The sequence below is a fragment of the Paroedura picta genome, chromosome 3 (genome assembly GCF_049243985.1).
Source record: "Paroedura picta isolate Pp20150507F chromosome 3, Ppicta_v3.0, whole genome shotgun sequence".
NCBI lineage: Eukaryota > Metazoa > Chordata > Lepidosauria > Squamata > Gekkonidae > Paroedura > Paroedura picta.
The window spans coordinates 154365957-154387362 of NC_135371.1; the positions used below are offsets into that span (position 1 = coordinate 154365957).

A 21406-nucleotide genomic window follows, 5' to 3' on the forward strand; every position below is an offset into this window, starting at 1 on the left:
AGCATACAGTAATCCCCTGAAATAGTCTTCAGGCTTCATGCCTCCCTGAGGGTCTCCTGGAATTACAGCTCATCTCCAGATTACAGAGATCTGTCTCCCTGGGGAACATGGCTGCTTTGGAGTATGGACTCTGGCAGTGGACACAGTCCTCTCCTGCTTTAATAGCTGAATCCCTTTGCTTGCAACTGCCTTCCTCCAGCCATTTTCTGCTGATGGGGCTCCGAGAAGAAATTCTGAGATGGAGGAAATGGGAGGAGCCAATGAGGGAGTGCAGCAGATTCACCTCTTCCCTCCCATTCCTTTTGGTGTAGTGGTTAGGAGTCCCAGCTTGGTGTAGTGGTTAGGAGCATGGACTTCTAATCTGGCATGCTGGGTTCGATTCTGCACTCCCCCACATGCAGCCAGCTGGGTGACCTTGGGCTCACCATGGCACTGATAAAGCTGTTCTGACCGGGCAGGAATATCAGGGCTCTCTCAGCCTCACCTACCCCACAGGGTGTCGGTTATGGGGAGAGGAAAGGAAAAGCGACTGTAAGCATATAAAAACCAACTGTTCTTCTTTTCCATTGTGTATGAATTCAACAAGGCCACCACAGACCAGACAGATGAACAGAAAGTCACTCTGTCATCCTGACTCATCAATGGATTAGTTAAAATCCGCCCCCCTCAACTGGAGTAACTCCTCTGGGGCTCCGGAGTAACCCTGGACTGACTAGTAACCCTGGTTGAGAACAGGAACAGTAGGGCTCAGTCAGGTCAAAGGAATAGGCCCAGTTGCCCAGGAGGAGACATGTGAGGTCAAGGGGCAGAACCAACAGAAAACACTGATTCTGCTAGGCTTCCTTTCTTTCCAAATGAGGAGCTATAGGGAACGGAAGGGAGGAGAAACGGCAATGAAAACCAGCTGCAGAAGACTTGCTTTTGAAGCACTGAAAAGATTGGCCAGAAAATAAAAGTTAAAACTGGATGCAAGTTCACCTTTAGCAATCCTCCAAACAACAGGGTTGCCATTTTAGATTCTGATAGAACTCCCTAATCTTTAACAAGTCTCCCCAGCCAGAAGATAATAAGGATGTGAGGAACTTCACGTGCTGAATTTCTGCCTATGAGGTAGCCATTAAAGGCAGATAAGCCCTGCTTGGGATAGGAGGGTAGAATACATTCCCCTCTTTACTGGAAGAAGGTTGTACTGGGAAAGTTACCAGCTTTGTTCTTTCTTACCTGTCCTCTTTCATACCTCCCCTAACATCTGTTCAAGGAATAGCTGCCTCTCATTTTGAGAGGTGTGGGCTAAAAACATCCGCAAACTTCTGGGAGCCATCAGGAAATAAAAATACCGAGACTATAATTATCTCATGGGAGAATCAGCGGCTGAAAGGAAGGCTCCCACCTACCCAATCAAAGGCCTGTCCCTCTCACTCAGCCACTCCTTGGGGCAATTACTTCTCTCCCATTACCCCATCAGTCCTCACCTCCCTCACCTCCTTCCTTCCAGCTTTCTGCAGACGCTCGGCTCTTGGTCTCTGTGATGTCCTTGTGGGAGACCAGGAACAAAGCCACTTCCCCCTTTTCATTTTTGATAGGCACCACGTCCAGCAGACACCAGAAGGGGACACCTGGAAGAGAAAAAGCATGTGAAGTGTTGGTCTTGGGGGGGGCCAGTCGTCTCCCATACAGATACTTATATACCCCTTTCTGACCTTCCTCCTCCTCCTCCTCCTCCTCCTACTCCTCCTCCTCCTCTAACACACCAAATTCAATTCTCACCAGAGATCGAGAAATGAATGAAGAAGCCCAGCTGAAGTGATTTGTTGAAAAGATGGCAGAGACCTAAGCAAAAAGTATTGTCTCCCCGGGTAACCTTGAATGGGAGAGTTCCTCCTGGCTCTGGAAGAGACTCCTCACACACCCCAACCAGATCCACCACTGCCACTTTAATACTTTGCCTCTTTTTTATTTAACCAACGTGGTGTCACTGTTGCAACTGACTTATGGAGACCAAGCAGGGTTTTCAGGGCAAGAGACATTCAGAGGTGGTTTGGTTTGCCATTGCCTGGCTCCAACCGCTGACTTCTTTGGTGGTCTCCCATCCAAACTCCAACCATGACCAACCCTGCTTAGCTTCCAAAATCTTCCAAGATCAGGTTAGCCTGGGCCATCCAGGCCATGGCTTAACCAATATACATGTAGCCTTGCTATTCCAACTGAGCCTCTGCCTCTACTGGGCTCACAGGTGGGCTCACAGGATCAAGGGTCGCCTGACCCAGCCTCAGACTCTGCACAGCTCCCAGCCAGCCTTCATCCCAGCCAGCCTCCCTTCCTTTTTCCTTAGCAATGATGGCCAGACTTCCGTCTTCCATCCTGGTCATGCAAAAGGCTCCATCAGACCCAGGATCCCTTGCCACTGTGCCCCACGGGGCGGGGCGGGGCAGATGATGATGACAACTCACCGCTTTTCCTATAGAGGATGAGTTCGGCTTTAAACTCCTTGCGCTCATCCAGGGCCTTGCGGATCTGGGTGCGGACGAGTTCGCTGGTGTCAGTCCCATAGAGAAAGCTGCAGGCACAACAACGCTGCATGACCTCAGCCCGGGAAAAGCCAGTCAATTCACAGAAGCCGTCAGAACAGTAAACCACGGGGAAAGCACCACGCACCTGGGCATTACCAAGTACAAAGTTACTATCTGCAAGAGAGAAAGAGACACCAAGTGGGTGGCTTGCCGGGCGTGGGAGCCGCCAAGAACCCCTGGGTTTGATTTACCTAAGGGATGGGGGTGGGGGGAGTCACTTTCCAGTTGCAAGTCATGATTCCTTGTGGCTCGTTCATGCCATCTAAATGCCTACAAATTGGTCATGATATTCTACTGATACCAATAACTCGGGTGAAGAGCCTAAAGTTACTTGGCTGGAAGGAAGTCCTGTTAAAATCAGCAGGGCTGGCATCTAGAGAAACATGCTGAGCATGAGAGTAGCCTTTCTCGACATCTGTACCATTGAGAAACCCCTGAAACATTCTTCAGGCTTTGAGAAACCCCAGAAGAGGAGTCATAGTGCGGTAGGTGGTTGGGAAGCATAGCTGTGTACATGCCTATCCTGGGCTCCTCCCCTTCCCACCTTCTCCTGGCCCAACATCGGCCATTTTGGGAGGGGGGCCGGATCAACTTAATGCATCCATGGTCATACCACCTGATAAGTATTAATTTTGTGTTAACAAATAAGTGTTAACAAATACAATTTGTTAATTTTAAAAATATTTAAAAAATTAACTCCCACCCATTCAGAAAACCCTTTCAGGGCCATCAAGAAACCCCAGGGTTTTACGAAACCCTGGTTGAGAAAGCCTGGATTAGAGTCTACAGCCGCTTCCATCTTTGGTCTGACTTTGGCGCTGATGAGAAACAGGTATTCCGCTTCACTTAGCACAGCATTGTGGAGTTCTTGTGGATCTTCTGCCTTTCCTCTGATCTTTCTCAAATCTTTTTTACTACAATCTTTTGTGTTCCACTTTCCCTGGTCCCAATTCCCCAAAACTGGCCATTCCTCCTGCACTAAGGAAATGTCTTTCAGGTTTATCTTTAAGTCAATAATCCATTTATCACTACTGCATTGTATCAGGACAGCAATAAATCCCATAAATAATTATTAATTAAAAAAAACATGGCAAAGTGGGAGACAGACTTTTCCGGGAGACTGGGGCAAGGAAATCTGCCATGTGGAAGGCCCACAGACAGTACACTGCATCTGCAGCACCTACAAGAAGACTATCAAGTGTTCCCTCTGGGTGGAGGTCACCTACGAGTGCACCTCTATACATACAGGCCCTCCCTTTTTAACCATCACAACAACCCTCTAAGATAGAGTACACTAGGAGAGAGAAAAAGGTCCAACCAGCTTCATACCTAACTGGGGATTTGATTTTCCCATTTCTACGCTGATACTTTTGGAACTGTCCATTGGGAACTGTCCCAGTTGCAATGCATGGCTGTGAAAGTTGGACCATAAGGAAGGCCGAGCGTCAAAGAATTGAGGCTTTTGAACTCTGGTGCTGGAGAAGAGTCTTGCGAGTCCCTTGGACTGCAAGGCGAACAAACCAGTCAGTCCTAGAGGAGATCAGCCCTGACTGCTCCTTAGAAGGCCAGATCCTGAAGATGAAACTCAAATACTTTGGCCACCTCATGAGAAGGAAGGACTCCCTGGAGAAGAGCCTAATGCTGGGAGCGATCGAGGGCAAAAGAAGAAGGGGACGACAGAGAATGAGGTGGCTGGATGGAGTCACTGAAACAGTCGGTGCAAACTTAAATGGACTCCGGGGAATGGTAGCGGACAGGAAGGCCTGGAGGATCATTGTCCATGGGGTCGTGATGGGTCGGACATGACTTCGCACCTAACAACAACAACAACAATGCTACTAATGACTTCAACATTCTGGTTCTCTATGGAGCTAGAATAAGGTGATCCATGGTCCTAGGAGGCCTGCGATAGCAGGATCCAACGTGACATGGAGCATGCAAAGGAAGTATGCTTGATGAATAAACACTTCATGACTAATCACATGGGGGCAACAAAGGAACTGCAGCCCAGAGGGACTCCTGGTACCCACTACAGGAAAGATAGGAGGGAGGTAGTGAGTCCTGAGATTGGTGTCAGATTGGAAACACAAAGATGCAAGAAGGCCAGGCATAAGGACATGGTGAGGAAGGAAGGAGAGCAGCATGGGAGATGGAGAAGACCTCCCTGTGGAGCAGGTTCCCTGTGAAGTGGTCACAGGTATAAAACAGAATTAGAATACAAAGGATGCTGTCCTACATCCCATCCCTCAGGTGCCCAGTTGGATGGAAGGACAAGATTCTGAGTCCCTTTCCCACCATCTCCTCAGGAGTTGGCACCATCTGGTGCATCTCCAGTTTCTGACTATTTTTACCCTGTTTTGTTCTGTGCAGAGTTTAGTCATCGCCTGCGGCATCTGGACTCAAACCCCCAACTTCTCACCAGCTGAGAGAGCCAGAGCCCGCCCCCAGCCCTGATTCATTTGCATAGATTTGAATAGGAGCATCAGTAGATGGAAAGGGGGATACTGGATGCTGAGGTGGTGTCAGGAAACCTATTTTAACCTCCGAATTCCAACCATCTCCGGGGGGGGGGGGGGATGCTTGAAACTTATTCCAAAGAAGTACACAAGTATATTGGGGAGATCAGAGGCAGGAGAGAGAGAATGAATGGCAGGGCAAGAAGCAAGGTAAATGTAAACGTCCAGGCAAAACATGGCAAGGTATGTCATATCATACACAGAACCATGCAAAGTCTCCGGCTCACAGAGGGTCAGAGGGGTGATAAATTCACAGACTATACTCCAGCAGGTTTACCATGCAAGACATAAGGAAATCCATGAACTGGTATTCAGCACTTTTTTTTGGGTCAGCAACAGACAGCCTGGACTGAAGTCATGGGATGTGTGGGGTGGGTGAGTGGGGGTTCCCTCTCTCCCCCTCGTCCTCTGCAGCACTGTCCCAACCCACTGAGTCCACTGCAAAACACATACGGGAAACATAAGGCAGTGGGCCCCTGCCAGGAACCCTGCCCCGCCTCAGGGAAAGATGACACCGGCAGAGCCGGCTTGAACCAAAACAAGAAGACAAACACAGCTGGCTGAGAAAGAAGGCACACACAGCATGCGTCCTGAGCTGTATGAAGCCAGGACAGTCTGCTTGTGCCAATTGCAGGGCCAATTCTTTGCCCAAGGGTCCCAGCTCAGTTTACTCCCAGGTAGGACTGCCAGCTCTGGGTTGGAAAAGACCCTTTTGGGGGTCTTTGGGGGTGGAGCTGGGAGCGGGTGGGATATGGGGCAGGGAGGGACCTCAGTGGAGTATCATGCTATGGAGTCCCCCTTCCAAAGCAGCCATTTTCTCCAGGGGAACTGATCTCTTTAGTCTGGAGATGAGCTATAACTCTAGGAGATCCCCCGTCTGGTCAAACACAGGCGTCTGGTCAAACACAGCCCTTGCCTCTCCCCCACTCCATCTTGCTTGTTTCTTTTCTGGCATCTCAGCCTTTGCTGCCAGGGATCTAAACTGTCTCTTGAACTGCATCGGATGGCAGCACCCCCTGTCACGTAGGCAGCATCCCATGCTGATGTGCATCTCCTGCTTCAACCCCGTCCAGAAGATTGCCTTAATTGACTTCCACTTCCTCCTTAGACAAAGCCTATATTCTGCTTCCCCTCTTCTGCCTGTCAATTACTCTTGTACGGTGTGGATGGCACGCAAACTGCATCCTACCACACGGGGACTTCTGACCCTCCGGACTCCCACTAATCTGTCAAGAGTCCAGCACCAGTTAATAGCAGGACCAGAGCTACACAGCCAGACCCCAGGGAGGCAGAGTGGCCAGAATGCTGGGTGAGGCTGAAGGATTCAAATCCTTGCTTGCTACTGCGGCTCACTGACGACCTGGGGCCAGTCGTTCTCCAGCCTAAAGAGGAAGAAGAAGAGTTGGCTCTTATATGCCACTTTTCTCTACCCGAAGGAGTCTTACAATCGCCTTCCCTTTCCTCTCCCCAAAACAGACACCCTGTGAGGGAGGTGAGGCTGAGAAAGCCCTGAGATTATTGCTATTGGTGCTATGGCGAACCCAAGGTCACCCAGCTGGCTGCATATGGAGGAGTGGGGAATCAAACCTGGCTCTCCAGATTAGAAGTTGGCACTCCTAACCCCCTACACCAAGCCGGCTCCCAGACCAGAGAGATCAGTTCCCCTGGAGAAAATGGCTGCTTTGGAAGGGGGGGACACCATAGCATTATACCCCACTGAGGTCCCTCCCTGTCCCAGATCCCACCCACTCCCAGCTCCACCCCCAAAGTCTCCAGGTATTTCCCAAACTAGAGCTGGCAAACCTGCACACAGGTGCGGAATGGAAAAAAACAGCAAGGAAAAGAATATTTGCTGCTTCCACTTGGCTGCTCCTTCTCTCTTCTTGCAGCAGCTTTCACTGCTCACTTCTGGGCTGTGCTTGCCTGTTTTCTGTCTCTGCCTCCAAGGGAAGTGGAGAAATGGTATGGTGGTGGGGATAGGGACACACACACACACACACATTTAAAACTTTGGTTGCTTGGCAGAAAATTCCCCTTGTTTCTACTGTACAGATTGCTCATAAGGCTGCCAATTCTGGGTTGAGAAATACCTGGAGATTTTGAGGGTGGAGAATGGCCAGGGGAAGGAACTCAGTGCAGGATAATGCCACAGAGTTCACTAGGGATGCCAATCCCCAGGTGAGACCTGGGGATCCCTTGGTTTTACAGCTCATCTCCAGGCGACAGAGATAATTTCCCCTGGAGAAAATGGCTGCTTTGGAGACTCCATAGCATAAGACTCCACTGAGGCCCCTCCTTGCCCCAAATCTTGTCCACTCCCAGCTCCACCCCCAAAGTCTCCAGGTATTTCCCACCCCAGAGCTGGTAACTGTAGAGTCCATTTTCCACAGCAGCCATTTCCTCCAAGAGAACTGATCTCTCTCGTCTGGAGAAGAGCCGTACTACCAGGAGAACTCCAGGCGCCACCTGGAATTTGGCAGCCCTACTTAATGATGGGCTTTTCTGCTGGCCACTAAACTTGCAAACGCAGGGAAATACCTGACCCCGTGTCCATTTTGCAGCAAAACAGGGCCTGCAGACACCTCCTACCACTGGTTGTGTAGAACTGACCCAGCTGGCCCATTCATAAGCCTTTAGGGAGACAGTCCTTTCTCCAGCCTCATTCCACACAAATATGTGCACTCCCCCCCCCAAAAAAACAACAACAACAGAAATAAGAACCTTTTACGACTTGCCAGCATCAGAGGCTGGTATCGATATACCAGTTTAGCCCTTTTGGAAACACATCATCCCTCTTAGTCTCTTTTTCCAAGTTAAGACTTTTATGTGGGTGCAGGATGACAAATCCATAACAAGGGGGGGAAAGTTAATTTTACTTGTAATTAAAGTCATTGGTTACAAAAGAGGAAAACCTATTAAACAAGGAAACATTTAGCAGCTCTAGAGCAGAGGGAAAAACAACATGCCTGGCAGAATGCGGTTTCCCCCCCCCCTGGGTCTAAAACTTATCCAGCCGTGCAGTTCCAAAGACTCATTGTGGGTGCTTCATTTTCAAAAGAGGAAGTGCCCATTTCCTCCAGTGCCTCCCTCCCTGCAGCCCACTGAGCTCCCTAAAAATTCTGTTCCTGGGAGCCAGCATGAAACCATATTTAAGGCCATCCGCGGCCTGGGCCCTGCCGATCTGGAGGACTGCTTGTCTCCTTATGCCCCCTGTAGAGCTCTTCGCTTTGTGGGTATGAATCTGCTGGTGGTTCCTGGCCCCTGGGAAGATGCACTTGCCTCGACCAGTGTGAAGGCCTTTTCAATCCTGGCCCCGACCTGGTGGAATGAGCCCTGGAAGAGCTGAGGGCCCTGACTAAGTTGCCATGGTTCCACAGGGCCTATAAGATGGAGCTCTTCCACCAGGCATTTGGTTGAGGGCAGGCCAGGAAGATCAGGTGACTCCCTATATAGTCTCTCTCCCGAGGACGATGGTGGCTACTGGGGATGGATTGGGGAGGGGGTGAGTTTTTAGACTATGTTACCGCCATCTTGGTTATTATTGTTGTTCTTGAGGGGTTATATTGCATTTCATTATGTTACACTGTAGTCTATCATTTTACTGTAAACCCCAATGTGCCAGAGTGGCGGGGATAAATCGAAATATAAATATATAAATATAGTAAGTGAAGGCATGCAGTGAGAGGAGAGAACAGGGAGACTGATATCTCTCCTTCTGCCATTAAAGGATCCTGAAATCTCCAGAATGTGCAGATGGATACAGGGCTCGTAAAATAGGAGTTCAGAGGTTCCCTAATCAAAGTTTGTTAGAGCGAATCACAACACAAGCTGTCAGATGCTGGCCCGTTCTTCCGAAGGTGTCCTGGGACAGGCTGGGAACCTATTTCAGGCCAAACCTGCAGGTATTGACTGACAATGCGAATTTCTCACTGGAGAGAAAAATACAGCAGTCAGAGGTACAGGCTCAACAGGAGAAGAAGACCGGATTCCCCACTGACCTAACTCTGCTTAGCTCACCATGGAATTTGGCCAAGCCAGGAAGATGTGTAATGTGTCGTGCTGTCTTCCCAGTGGACTCTCTCCTGAGCAAAGGTTTTCTGCCAAAACAGCCCTTCTCTAACATGTCTTGCCCCAAACTACTTCTCTTGCCTGCTTTCCCTCTTTTCCACTATTATAGGATATATTTTTCGATGGACAATATTTTAAAAGCTGGGGCTCCTCCTGTGATGTGACGCCACAAAGGTGCAGGGAAGGCTTGTTCCTCCAGAGCTTGTGGAGAAGGCAAGACCTGAAACCTCCCGAGAGGCAGCGTGTGCATGCCAAGGCAAGGAGCCACAAGGGAGGGGACAGTTAAAGCTGTCTTACTAGAAGTGACAAAGTGCAACTAAGCAGTTTCCAGTAATTCACTTGTGGAGCTGGAAGTCTGGAATAAAAACAGAAGAACATAAAAAGAACCATGCTGGATTGGACCAATGGTCCATCTAGTACAACTTCCTATCTCATACAGTGGTCATACACTTCCTCTGGATGGCCAACAAAAGGGCATAGAGGCTGCAGTCTTCCCCTCATGTTGCTCCTTGCTCTGGGATTCACAGGATTAGTGCCTCTGAATGTGGAGGCTCTCCTCAGTCACCATGACTTAACAGCAATTGAAAGGTTTATCCTCCATGAATCTAATGCCCTTTTAAAGCTGTTTATTCCTATGGTCATTACCCATGGCAGCGGATTCCACATTTTAATCACTTATGGGTATGGATTTTAATAGGACCTTAATAACAGTTGTGGTACAGAAGATAATATCCACACTGCAGAATTCTGGGAACTGTAGTTCTCTTATACTTCCTATACTGCAATTTTCTCCATCACCTTAGTTAACCAGCATTTCCTCATCCAGATTGCTATAGATGGTGTTGGCATCTGTTTCTAATTGCTTCAACAAAGAATCTGGCAACCACCACCACCACCAAAGTTCTTCAGGAGTGACCATATTTCTTATCTCATGTGCTCAACTTAGTCAATAAGATTAAATAAGATGAACATTCCACTCTGCTGGCTATGATTTCACTTCATATTTACATTTCCCTCCCAGAATTGTTTTATAACAGGGCAAGTAACAGCCATGACAGTCAAACTGGCATAGAAGAGCCAACATGGTGTAGTGGTCAGGAGAGAGGACTTCTAATCTGGCGAGACAGGTTTGATTCCCTGCTCCTCTTCCAGATGCAGCCAGCTGGGTGACCTTGGGCTCACCACAGCACTGATAAAGCTATTCTGACCGAGCAGTAATATCAGGGCCCTCTCAGCCTCACCCACCTCACAGGGTGTCTGTTGTGGGGAGAGGGAAGGGAAGGTGATTGTAAGCTGCTCTGAGACTCCTTCAGGTAGAAAAAAAGTGGCATACGAGAACCAACTCTTCTCCTTCATATATCCAAAGAGGAATTTCCTTCAAATGGATTCAGGAAAGTTTTACAAAGAGTGCAATTCCTTGGCAGTTATTTTAGCACAAGAATATCAATTCAAGCTCAATCCATTCCTACAAAATATCACCACCTACAAGTATCTGAAGCAAAGTGGGGGAGCTGGAATGCTTAATGACAGAGATTAACATAGAGACTGTGTACACTTCAGAAACCAAAGTGATCATAAAATCAGCATCTTCCCAGGATCCCCAGCCCAAAGGAAGTAAATTAGCATTGACCAGAGCCAGGGCTTTTCCGGCCCTGGCACCAGCCTGGTGGAACAGTGTGCCAAAGGAGATTATGGTCCTGCAGGACCTTAACTAGGGCAGAGTCTGCACTTACTTTCTTTATTCCATTGTCAATCCTGTTAAATTCAGATCGATTTGAACTTGGGTATTCCTCTTCCTCACCTCCCCATTGAAACAGAAAAGTGTTCTGCACATGGTTAGGGTAGTTCAGAAGGGGAGGGGAGCCAAGCTTCTTTCTTTCTTTTCTTGAAGAGGGGGGAAGAGGAGCCAAGCAGGGAACCTCTTTCTTTTCTTGGAGGAAGGGGGGAGAGGATTGAAGAAGGAAGAGGAGGGAGAAAAAAATCCAAGACCGACAGAAGTTGAGAGAAATTAGGGGCTTCTCCTTTAAGGCAAGCTTGTCACATGAGCAGCTTTGGCCAATCAGGGGTTCTCTACCACAGAACAAAGCCCAGATTCAAAACAGCCTGCTTTCTCAATTCGATTCTTAAAATATTGAGGTTTAAAAGAACTCTATCGCACAATAAAGGATTAATCCTTCTTGTTGCAGAACGAAAATTTAAATCGCCCAAAATCAAAATGGAAATTGCATTCTGTGTAGACGAGGGGTAGTCAACCTGTGGTCCCCTGGTGTAGACGGCAGGGACTGAATTGACCTGGGATTGGAATAAAAGTTCCGTGCAGTTTACACCCAGGGCTGAATCTGCATGGAGATTTTACTCCAATCTGCACAAATCACAGACCATTAGGGAGTCCCATTCATTATGACAGCAAATAATTCCCTGCAGTACAATCTGAGGCACAAACCTCTCAATGGCAAAATAAGGTTGTGAATAAAACATGACATAAAACCACATCTGACTTCAGAGGCAGCCAATGAAACAAAATGAAACAAAAAGAGACTTGGTTAAAAAAAAAACAGATCCCTGCTGTACAGGTTTATTCAGATGGGGGTCTGACCCATCGTGACCCCATGGACAATGATCCTCCAGGCCTTCCTGTCCTCTACCATTCCCCCGGAGTCCATTTAATTTTGCACCTACTGCTTCAGTGACTCCATCCAGCCACCTCATTCTCAGTTTTATCAGTGCCGTGGCGAGCCCAAGTGGCTGCATGTGGAGGAGCGCAGAATCGAACCTGGCTTGCCGGATTACAAGTCTGCACTCCTAACTACTCCTCCTAACCACTGCACCAAACTGTCCCATGGCTTAAGTGCCACTCAGCGCTTAGCACCCACTCAGGGCGGCTGTCCTGCCCCTGAGTGCTTCTTCCTCCTACTGGCTTGCCTGTCTGTCCAGCAGCCAGCCAATCGCCTTCCATTCCACCCCCCCCGACCACCCCCTCCTCCCTCCACTTCACTCTGAGGCTCAGAGGCTGCAGATCCCTGCTGCGTGAGAGCTGCCCCTGCTGGTGAGTTCCTTTCCTGGGGGCCTCTAGCCTGCAGCCTTTCCAGGTTCTGGGGGTGGGTAGGGGAGAGACTATCCGCAGAATTCTTCCTCCACCACCTCCAATCTAGTGCTTAGCCCCTAGTTCTAAAAAATGCCAAAAGTACCCATTCTTTCCTTCAGTTTTGACAGGTGATCATGTAGCGGGCATTTGGAATAACTCAAAAGCCTGCATTCAGCATTCCACAGGCAAGCCAATTCAACAGAGCGCATCACCTCACCTGTGCTGTGTTCCTACTGAGGCTAAGGAGCTTCATTGCCGCACTTGAGCTATAAAGATGCTTTGAAGACTTGATTATTTCAACACTGTTTGGAGGTGTTGAATGGCAGCTACACCAGGGGGTAATTTTTAGAGAAGATTGCCCATTATTTGAGCGGGTACCTATTTCATACAGCCCACTCAAAGTTAAGCACACCTTTTCACAATTGGACAGAGCAAAAGAGCACGGGAGACCAAATATAGCCCTTTTCTGCCAGTCGTTTGAGGCTAGACCCTGCAAGTTCTACAATTTTGCAAATCACAGAAGTGTTCTGGGCATTTGTTAGGCTGCCGCAGAGATGGTTCAGTAAAAGGATGGCCGGACATCTTGCACAGATTTCAAGCACTCTCTGGACTCCCAACCTGGCTCTTCCCTGTCCAGGGAACCTGGCACACCTGATGCCCTAATACTTTCGGTCCTGGAAATTTGCAACCAGAGTTATGAAGATTAGTATTTTACATTGACTAATACATTTCAGTCATTCATTACTCAGCTTCGGTCTTCTCTCCCTACCCCCCACCCCCCGTATAGTTTGATATTTGGGGAGTCATAGTGGCGCCAGATTAGCAATTTAAATAATGTGAGCTAATTCAAAATCCATTCTACCTATGATTCTTGGAATGAGCTCTCAAAGGTCTTGGTGTAGGGGTGACTCTGTGTGAGCGGCACAACAGCCAATGAGGTGCAATGTTTAGAGTTTTCAACTAGGATCTCCTGTGATCCAACAAATCCACTCGTCCTTGACCCACAGACACTGTGCTCCTGGGAACAATTGTCTTTCCCCCTAAGCCTTCCTGCCGTCAATCTTCTCAAAAAGAACCAAAATCCTATGCTAAGAACAGAGGAATTTGGGTAACCTGTATCAAATATGTTCATTTAACAAAACAGCACATATTTGTCAGCTTACTTATTGTGTTTCTGTCCACTCACTTTCCCCTCTCCTTATCAGTTGAATTTAGGAGGGAAAGTTTTGTTTGCTGGTGAATTTAGATTTATTGGCCATCCCTCCCTGTCAACAGGCCCAGGGTGCCTGGCAACAACAAAGCATATCCCAAGTAGATATAAAAATATTTACAACTCAGCAATATAAAGTTTGAGCTGAAAACCCCAATAAAGGGCTCCAGTTCTGGCCACGTAGGTCAGAGGGATTCTGTCACTGGTGTCATATCAGTCTTCGGATGGTAGGGAGGTGGATAGGAAGGGGAGGGGCGCTGTAATGCACTTTCACTGCAGGTTTGCAACAAAAAAAACTCTACTTGCAAACGATTGCTAAAGTGCATCGAGAATACATTATCCAGCCAGTGTAAAACCAGCCTAAGCGTTGCTTGTTATATATTTAAAAATGACAATTAACTTTGCATTTTTCAAAAAACTGAAAAAGTATCACCAGGATGGACGATTCCCTCATTAAGGGGAAAGTCTCTTTGTCACCAAGCTGCAGCAAGATTGGGCTTGCGGGTTCCAATCCTGCTGATCTAACTTGGAGAAGTAGACCGCAAATCCCACAGATCTTCTTTCCAAGCCCTTTCTCCCTTCCCTTTCCCTGGCAGGCAAGCCTGCTGATCGCAAGGAGCGATCCCCCCCCCCTCTCCAAGAAGCCACCCCAGAGGCCTCTCTCTGGCTTTGCTGGGTGTCAGCATCCCACTAACATGGGCTGGAGTGCCCTTCTCCCCACTGTGCTGTTGTACATCACTGGAAGCCAGGAGCAAGCTCTTGGAAATTAAAAGGCAATTAAGATGCTGGGGGGTGGCAGGCAGAAGCCCCCGCATTCTCCGGGCTGTTTTAACTGCACTCCCCAGCTTCTTGCTACCCTCTAATTACACCCAGGGTGACAGCAGCTTTCAGGCGCTGCGTGCATACGTTAGATCTGCTTGAGCTGGTGCCGAAAACGCTGAGACCTGCTCTGTAATTTTCCTGCTGTTGTTACTCACTATTAGTAATGTGGGGTGAGCTAGGTATTTATAGAGCAGCCGATGCTCAACGATTCTCCTGGAGTCATTTGGCTCTGTTTGGAAAGGGGAAGCAAAAGGTTGAGTGAGTCTGCAATCGGCCTGCACATCTTGTAACTCACCTGGCTGAACGCCCTGTGTTGTGGCTACACCAGGTGCTGCTCGCCAGTCTATTTACTTGCCTGGTCCTCAGGCGGACAGCAAAAGTGGAAATTAGCAGGCTCCTGGTGGGCCACTTGCAGGGCTGCGTTCAGCTTGAGCAATTGCATGTCAAGCTTTCCTGGTGCCAGCAAGGAAATCGATGGGCAGAAGTCCTGCCCAGTGCTGCCCTTCTCCTTTTCCATGGCACACCATTCCCACTTTTATCCTCTTCCCACGGGGTTTTTAAAAAATCCCTACCCTGCTTTTTTGTTTCACAAAAGACCTGAAGCGTCTTACAGCACATGCTAAAATTGTAGTTCTGACCCATAAAGAACAACACAAAATCCTTGAACTATAGACACGGTCATTTTAAATGCCCTGAAATGCCCTCTTAAACAATTTCATCTTGTGCAGGCCTGTATCTGACCACACTTTTTGAAAACTTGGGACTTCTGATTCCCACTGCTGAGGTTGCCAGGTTCCAGGTTGTGAAACTCCTGAAGATTTGGGGATGGAACCTAGGGAGGACAGGGAGGGGGGGGTACAATGTCACAGTGTCCACCCCCCAAAGCATCAATTTTCTCCAAGGGAACTGACCTCTGCAATCAACGCTGTAATTCCAGAGAATCTCTAGGTCCCACCTGGAGGCTGATATCCCTACCCACTGCAGACCCCCATTTTGCCCCCTAGTCTGTTCTTGAGGGTCTTCCAAACCCTAGGAACATAGCTGTGGGAAACCAAGTGGGATGCAGAGGGAGAAAAAAATCTGTGGAAGAAAATCTGACTTCTGAAAATTTAAGTACCCTTAGATTCTTCAGGACAGCATGGTGGAATATTGAAAAGCCACCTTACAAAAACAAACTCCTCTCTGGTTGGCCTCCAGAAATCAGTTCCACAGCTGCCACTCTAAAACTCCAAAATAAAGCCATGGACTTTTTGGAGGACTGATTTTAAAAGACCCACACATTAGATAGGGTACACTTTAGCAGGGCCCAGAGAGGCAGGGGATCCCCTCAACCCAGACTGTAAGCCAATTGTAATATGGGGAAAAAATGAAGCTGAATTGAAAATATTTATTTTAAAAACTCATATGCTTATATCTATGAGATATACCTTAAGAGCCTCTTGTGGCGTAGGGTGGTAAGGCAGCAGAAATGCAGTCTGAAGCTGTCTGCCCATGAGGCTGAGAGTTCAATCCCAGCAGCCGGCTCAAGGTTGACTCCACCTTCCATCCTTCCGAGGTTGGTAAAATTAGTACCCAGCTTGCTGGCGGATAAATGGTAATGGCTGGGGAAGGCACTGGCAAACCACCCCGTATTATGCCATGAAAACGCTAGAGGGCGTCACCCCAAGGGTCAGACATGACCTTTACCTTTATGAGATATACCTTATGGCAGTGGTTCTCAGCTTGGGGGTCAGGACCCCTTTGAAGGTCGAACGACCCTTTCACAGGGGTCATGGCAGGCCAAGCAGCTTGGTTGGGGGGGCGCCATCTACACAACAGCCTTGCGGGATAGATCAAGATAGAGCATTCGTCTGTCTGGAGCAGCAGAAAAAAGCGAGATCGGCATGGTGGGACAAGCGGCAGACCTGAACTGAGGAACCCTGGAAAAAACCCAATTTATATACAATCATGAACCATGGATCTTCACACCATTGGTCAGTTTCGCTTTAATTTCTGTGAAAGAACACTTTTATGGTTGGGGGGGTCACCACAACATGAGGAACTGTATTAAAGGGCCGCGGCATTAGGAAGGCTGAGAACCACTGCCCTAGAACAGGTACAGTTTTATGAGGATCTCTTATCTCACAACCAATTCTCCCCTCCCCCTTTGGTTTTTACACCTACGGCCTACCCTCCGAGCCCTATGGTGGGTATCTTGGGGCCAAGTCCACTAAGGTAGGTGGGGAAAGGCCAAGGGTCCCCTCCAGAGCTCACAGGGACCCCCAGGGGTCCATGGTTGGGTATCCCTGGGTTAGAGAGTTCAGCAGCCTGTAGGCCTCAAGGAAACTTCTCTTCCACTAAGGCCCAAGGCCTGGTCTAACTTTTGCAAATGCTAATAGGCCAACATTTCTCAGGTACCTTCCAAGCTATGGGACTGCAGAGGCTTACCAACTCTGGATTGGGAAACAACTGGAGATTTGGGGGTTGGCGCCTAGGAAGGGTAATGTTTGTGGAAAGGAGGGTCTCAGCAGGGTATAATTCCATAGCCCACTCTCCAAAGCAGCCATTTTATCGAATGGGTCTGATCTCTGTGGCCTGGAGATCAATTATAATTCTGGGAGATCTCCAGGCCCCATGGGGAGGCTGGAAACCCTAAGGACCGGGCTGGGGGAAGACAGAAACCAATCCTTGTGAAGCTGGAAGAGCTCTGCCAGCCACCCTATAAGGTCCCACCCAGAGAAGGAGGAGGGCTGCTCCCTTCCAGCAGCTGAGCAGCAGTGCGGTTGTTTTCAGCGGGAGACGATTCTTCAAATTACTGTGCTTGGTTCAGATATTAAAACAGAGTAAATTGTGACTTTTATGGGATTTATAATTGTTGTTTTAATTATGCTTTATTATTTATATTGTAAGCTCCCTTGAGTGCCACAAAGGAGGGAGGTAACTAATAAAAGTTTTAAAGAAACAGAGCTGGGACTAAAGAAGTCAGTTGCATCGGGGAGCTTTGTTGATTTGTGGCTGCCTTCTTCCGGTGTCACTTTTGCCCCGTATCAATTCCGCCTCGTTTTTATAACTTTTCTCTTTTCTATGTACTTCCTTTGTTATTTAGTAAACCGTTTCTTGTTAAACCTGTCTGGGTTCTTCACACCTCAAATGTGGCCTGATGGGCACACCCTGACTAAAGGGGAGGGGGGGATGCCCCACTCTTTAAAACATGAGTGTGTAGACAGGCTGAGGGAATGGCAGGTTTGTTTTCTGGATACGGGAAGATTAAGTCCACATGAAAAGAAATCTGTACAGCGAGTTTGCAGCTGTACCTTTTACAGAAATGTATTTATTTTCCTCTAAACAACAAGGACTTGACAATGAGCCTAAGATCATTTTCCTATTGGGAAACAAAAACTCAAGTTATTGATTCGGTTGCCAAATGTGTACAGTTGGCTATGAGATCCTGGAACTGTGGAACAATTAATTCTTTATAGTGTATTTTTTTTCTTCCTCCGTCATCTTTTTTTTATATGCCAATAAAGGTCTTCTGATTCTGATTCATTTTTTAAATGTTTTTATTGCATCTGTCTTCACAAATCTTCTGCCCAGGGCTGACTATACCTTTAATTAGGGGTAATCCCTAGAGGGCCACTAACTTGGAGGGTCATTAATGGCCAGGAACAAACTGTGTTTAGTGGCCCCAGAAAATCAAGCAAGCTCCACAGAGCCACTTGTCTCTGCTGGCTAAAATCCCAATCTGTCCCGGGCTACACCCTTGTCAGCTAGTCAAAGGCTGGATCCGGAAAAACAAGTGAGGCGTTTAATCTGACATACAGAACAATTGCAATATTCTGAATTATGAGAAATTTGCTAAAAGTAAACCCACTGTCCATATTGGTGCATGCCCTGCAATACAGATCACTAGTTCTAACCTGGATGAGACCCTCTATCATAATACACATTAATCCAGCCTTCAGTTTTATTTTATAGACAGGTTGCACAGTAATACAGGTTGCACAGTGTTGCACAGTGTTTCATTTTGTTTCTTACAAGGACAGAGTTTTCCCTCTACGGAGGAACAAAATATAAAGCACACCTTGTGTATCACACATATACTGCCAGGGATGTTCATGTGCCAAAAAGGTAAGGAAGAGCTGACTCTGATTCTCCCTCGCAAACACAGGCGACTTATTCCTAGCCCAGGTGGCACCGCGATTGTTACAAACGCTCGGCTGGAGCTATTTATACCACAGGACGCCGTGTGCTCCCGCTTAGTGCCGTGTCCCTTCGCCTACTCAGGAAAAGTAGTCTGTCTGAAAAGTGCAGCTCAGGCAATGAGTTGCTCTTGGTGGGCTGGGGCGTGGGTGTGCAGGAGGTGAATGCACCAGCCCGAGCACGGAGTTCAGCAGGGAGGGAGGGAAAGAGACACTGCCTTTGCTGGCAGCAAGGAGAGGGATGTAAGGAGTTTGGGGTTGGAGCTGTGCATCTCTTCTATGGGGCGGAGTAAGAGTGTGCTTGCATGTTCGCATGTGCTCATGCAAATACATTACTGCTGACACTCCGAGATCAGTACTTCTATGCCCAATTTTGGTCAATTCTGAGGGCTGGCTATTAAGATCCAATACAGATGTCACTTTGTTTACCTAAGTAGGATTGCTCCTCATATCTATTGTATAAACTGGTAAGATAATTGGGATGTTCAGAACAGGCCTGAGGAGTTTTAAAGAAATGATTATTTGTGTTATGAGTTTCAAATTATATAAAAACTAGATTTAACGCCCATTTTATATTGGAATACAATGGGTGCTAGCATGGGCACTGCTGGCCCCGGCGGCCTTGCAGGCCTCCTGGCGGCCCCCTCCGCTACGCTGCCCCCCTGGGAGCCCATCTTTGGCGTGGTGAAAGAAGCAAGCCCTGCTCCTCTCGCCGCACCAAAGCCTCCCCCCCCCCCCCCCGAGGTCCTGGCTTCGGGGCCGCGAAAGGAGCAGGCACGCCGCGTCAAAGAAACAGCGGCCCTGCTCCTTTCCCGGAGGCGAAGCCTCTTCCCCTGGCCCCTTCACCTCCAAGTCGGGGATGGACCAAGGGGCCAATTGGAAGCCACGCACTACGCAGCTCCTGATTGGCATTATTCTTACGCTCCCGTGGAGCGGTTTACAGATGAAAATATATCCCACAGATCCATTGACAAGTTGCACCCGAATGTTATTAATTCATACAACCTATGTGCCTTTGTAGGTAAATCAAGGACTATCTTGAGCATTTGTAGCATTGTTTGAATTAGTGCGCCCCTCCCCAAATGTCCATTTTAAGAGGTGAAAAGTAAAACTGTGACTTTTTCATTAACCTCAATGGTATTCTTGGTGCTCTATGGAAACACGATGCCTCCACAAGCGAGTCAGATTAAATATCACAAAACAAGCGATAGTTCAAGAATACGGAAGCCATGCCACCCTGCAAAATAATCAAACAATGCAGTGCTTGGAAAATTATTGATTAAGGCAGATATTGACTGTAGCTTATCAGTACAACTGGAATTATTTCACAGGGAAGCCTATTTTTGAAAGCCAGTGTGTGTTGTGAGCTCAGTCTCAATTTTTCCAGTGTTCAAAACCACCAGGGGCAGGTGGAGAGAGGGCCTATCTAAGCCTGGGACCACCCACAAATTCTCAGCCTAACCTACCTCACAGGGGTGTGGTGAGGACAAAATAGAAGAGACGAGAGGAGAGGAGAGGAGAGGAGAGGAGAGGAGAGGAGAGGAGAGGAGAGGAGAGGAGAGGAGAGGAGAGGAGAGGAGAGGAGAGGAGAGGAGAGGAGAGGAGAGGAGAGGGGAGAGGAGAGGAGAGGAGAGGAGAGACCTAAGGCACTTTGGGTCCCCACTGGGGGGAAAGGTGGGTATAAATGATATAAATAACAACTATACAACACCTTTGCACCCACCGGGTTTCATGTTCAGAACTCAGTTCTGAACCCAGGCATGTGAGGACCCAACTTGGATCAGGACCACAATGTGCAGGAAGCAAGGTCTTCAGTCTTCCTCAGCTTTCCTAAACCATTTTCCTAAACCTGAAACATCTCCAGGGAGCTGCCGTTTGCCATAACGGGGAAACTTACATGCAGTTATCAGTACATTTTGAGTTTCCTCAACATGGCAAATAGTGACTCCCCGGAAGCACTGCATGGTGGAGAAACTGCAGGGGAAGGGAAAGCTGAAGCCCCTTCTTCTCGCATCATGGTCTTAGGGTTGCCAATCTCCAGGCAGGACCTGAGGATCTTCCAGGACTACATTCATCTCCAGACTACAGAGATCAATTCCCCTGGAGAAAATAATGCTTTGGAGGGGGGAACTCTATGACACAGTGCCCCATTGAAGTCCCTGTGCTCCCCAAGCTCCATCCCTGGATCTCCAAGCATTTCCCAAGCTGGGTCTGGCAAATTTACCCCCCCTCCAGCCCCCACTCATGACCAGAGGAGACCTGGCAACCCAACAGGATCCTGATCCCATGGAAAAATGTTAGCCCTCAGCCTAACCTACTGTTGCTGTGAGGATAGAAAGGGGGAGCCATATAGGCCAAGGAAGGATAGGAGAAGAAGATCCTACAGGTAGGTGAAGGCAGAGAACAACGTTTGGGTCAGCTGTATCATCTTCCTGAGCATTGGCTTTTCCCTTCCTGTTTCAGGAAGGCCCTTTGGCTCTTATCCTGCAACTCACAGACAAACATGAACACATTAAGCTACCAGATCCAGACCAGTGGTCCATCAAAGCCGGTACTGTCTACTCAGAATGGCAGCAGGGTCTCAGCTCTGGCTCCCTTACTACCTGATCCATCTAACTGGAGATGCCAGGGACTGAACCCGAGACCTTCTGCGTGCCAAGCTGATGCTCAATCCCTGAGATACTCCTGAGTACAGGAACAGTCAAAGAGAGCTTGCTGTTGTTTGTGGTTGGCAGCTTGGTTTTATATTGTATCTATTTTTATTGCTGGGTGCTCCTTTGAGTCCTTTTGGGGAAAAAGCTGGATATAAATATTTATATGAAAAACAAATCTTAGGGCTGAGTTAGAAGTGAATTTTGTGCGCAAGTTCATCTTTGAAAAATACACCCTAACATCTTGTTGGATATTGGGAGAGCAGCCGTGAAAAAGAATTAAGATGTTGGTCCGTTCCAAATGAG

At 48.1% G+C, this 21406-nt stretch overlaps 1 protein-coding gene across 2 annotated transcripts in view; it reads right to left on the reverse strand.

Annotated features, from left to right (window-relative positions):
* Nucleotides 1–21406, reverse strand: part of KCNH3 (potassium voltage-gated channel subfamily H member 3) — a 66865-nt gene that overhangs the window by 24038 nt on the left and 21421 nt on the right. The window contains exons 2-3 of one of the 2 annotated variants that reach the window (XM_077328773.1): nt 2451–2684; nt 1482–1616 (exon numbers count right to left, since the gene is read on the reverse strand). In XM_077328773.1, the coding sequence (XP_077184888.1) occupies nt 1482–1616; nt 2451–2684 (369 nt within the window). Of the gene's footprint in view, nt 1–1472; nt 1617–2450; nt 2685–21406 lie in introns of both variants that reach the window. The other variant, XM_077328772.1, reaches the window with a different exon arrangement.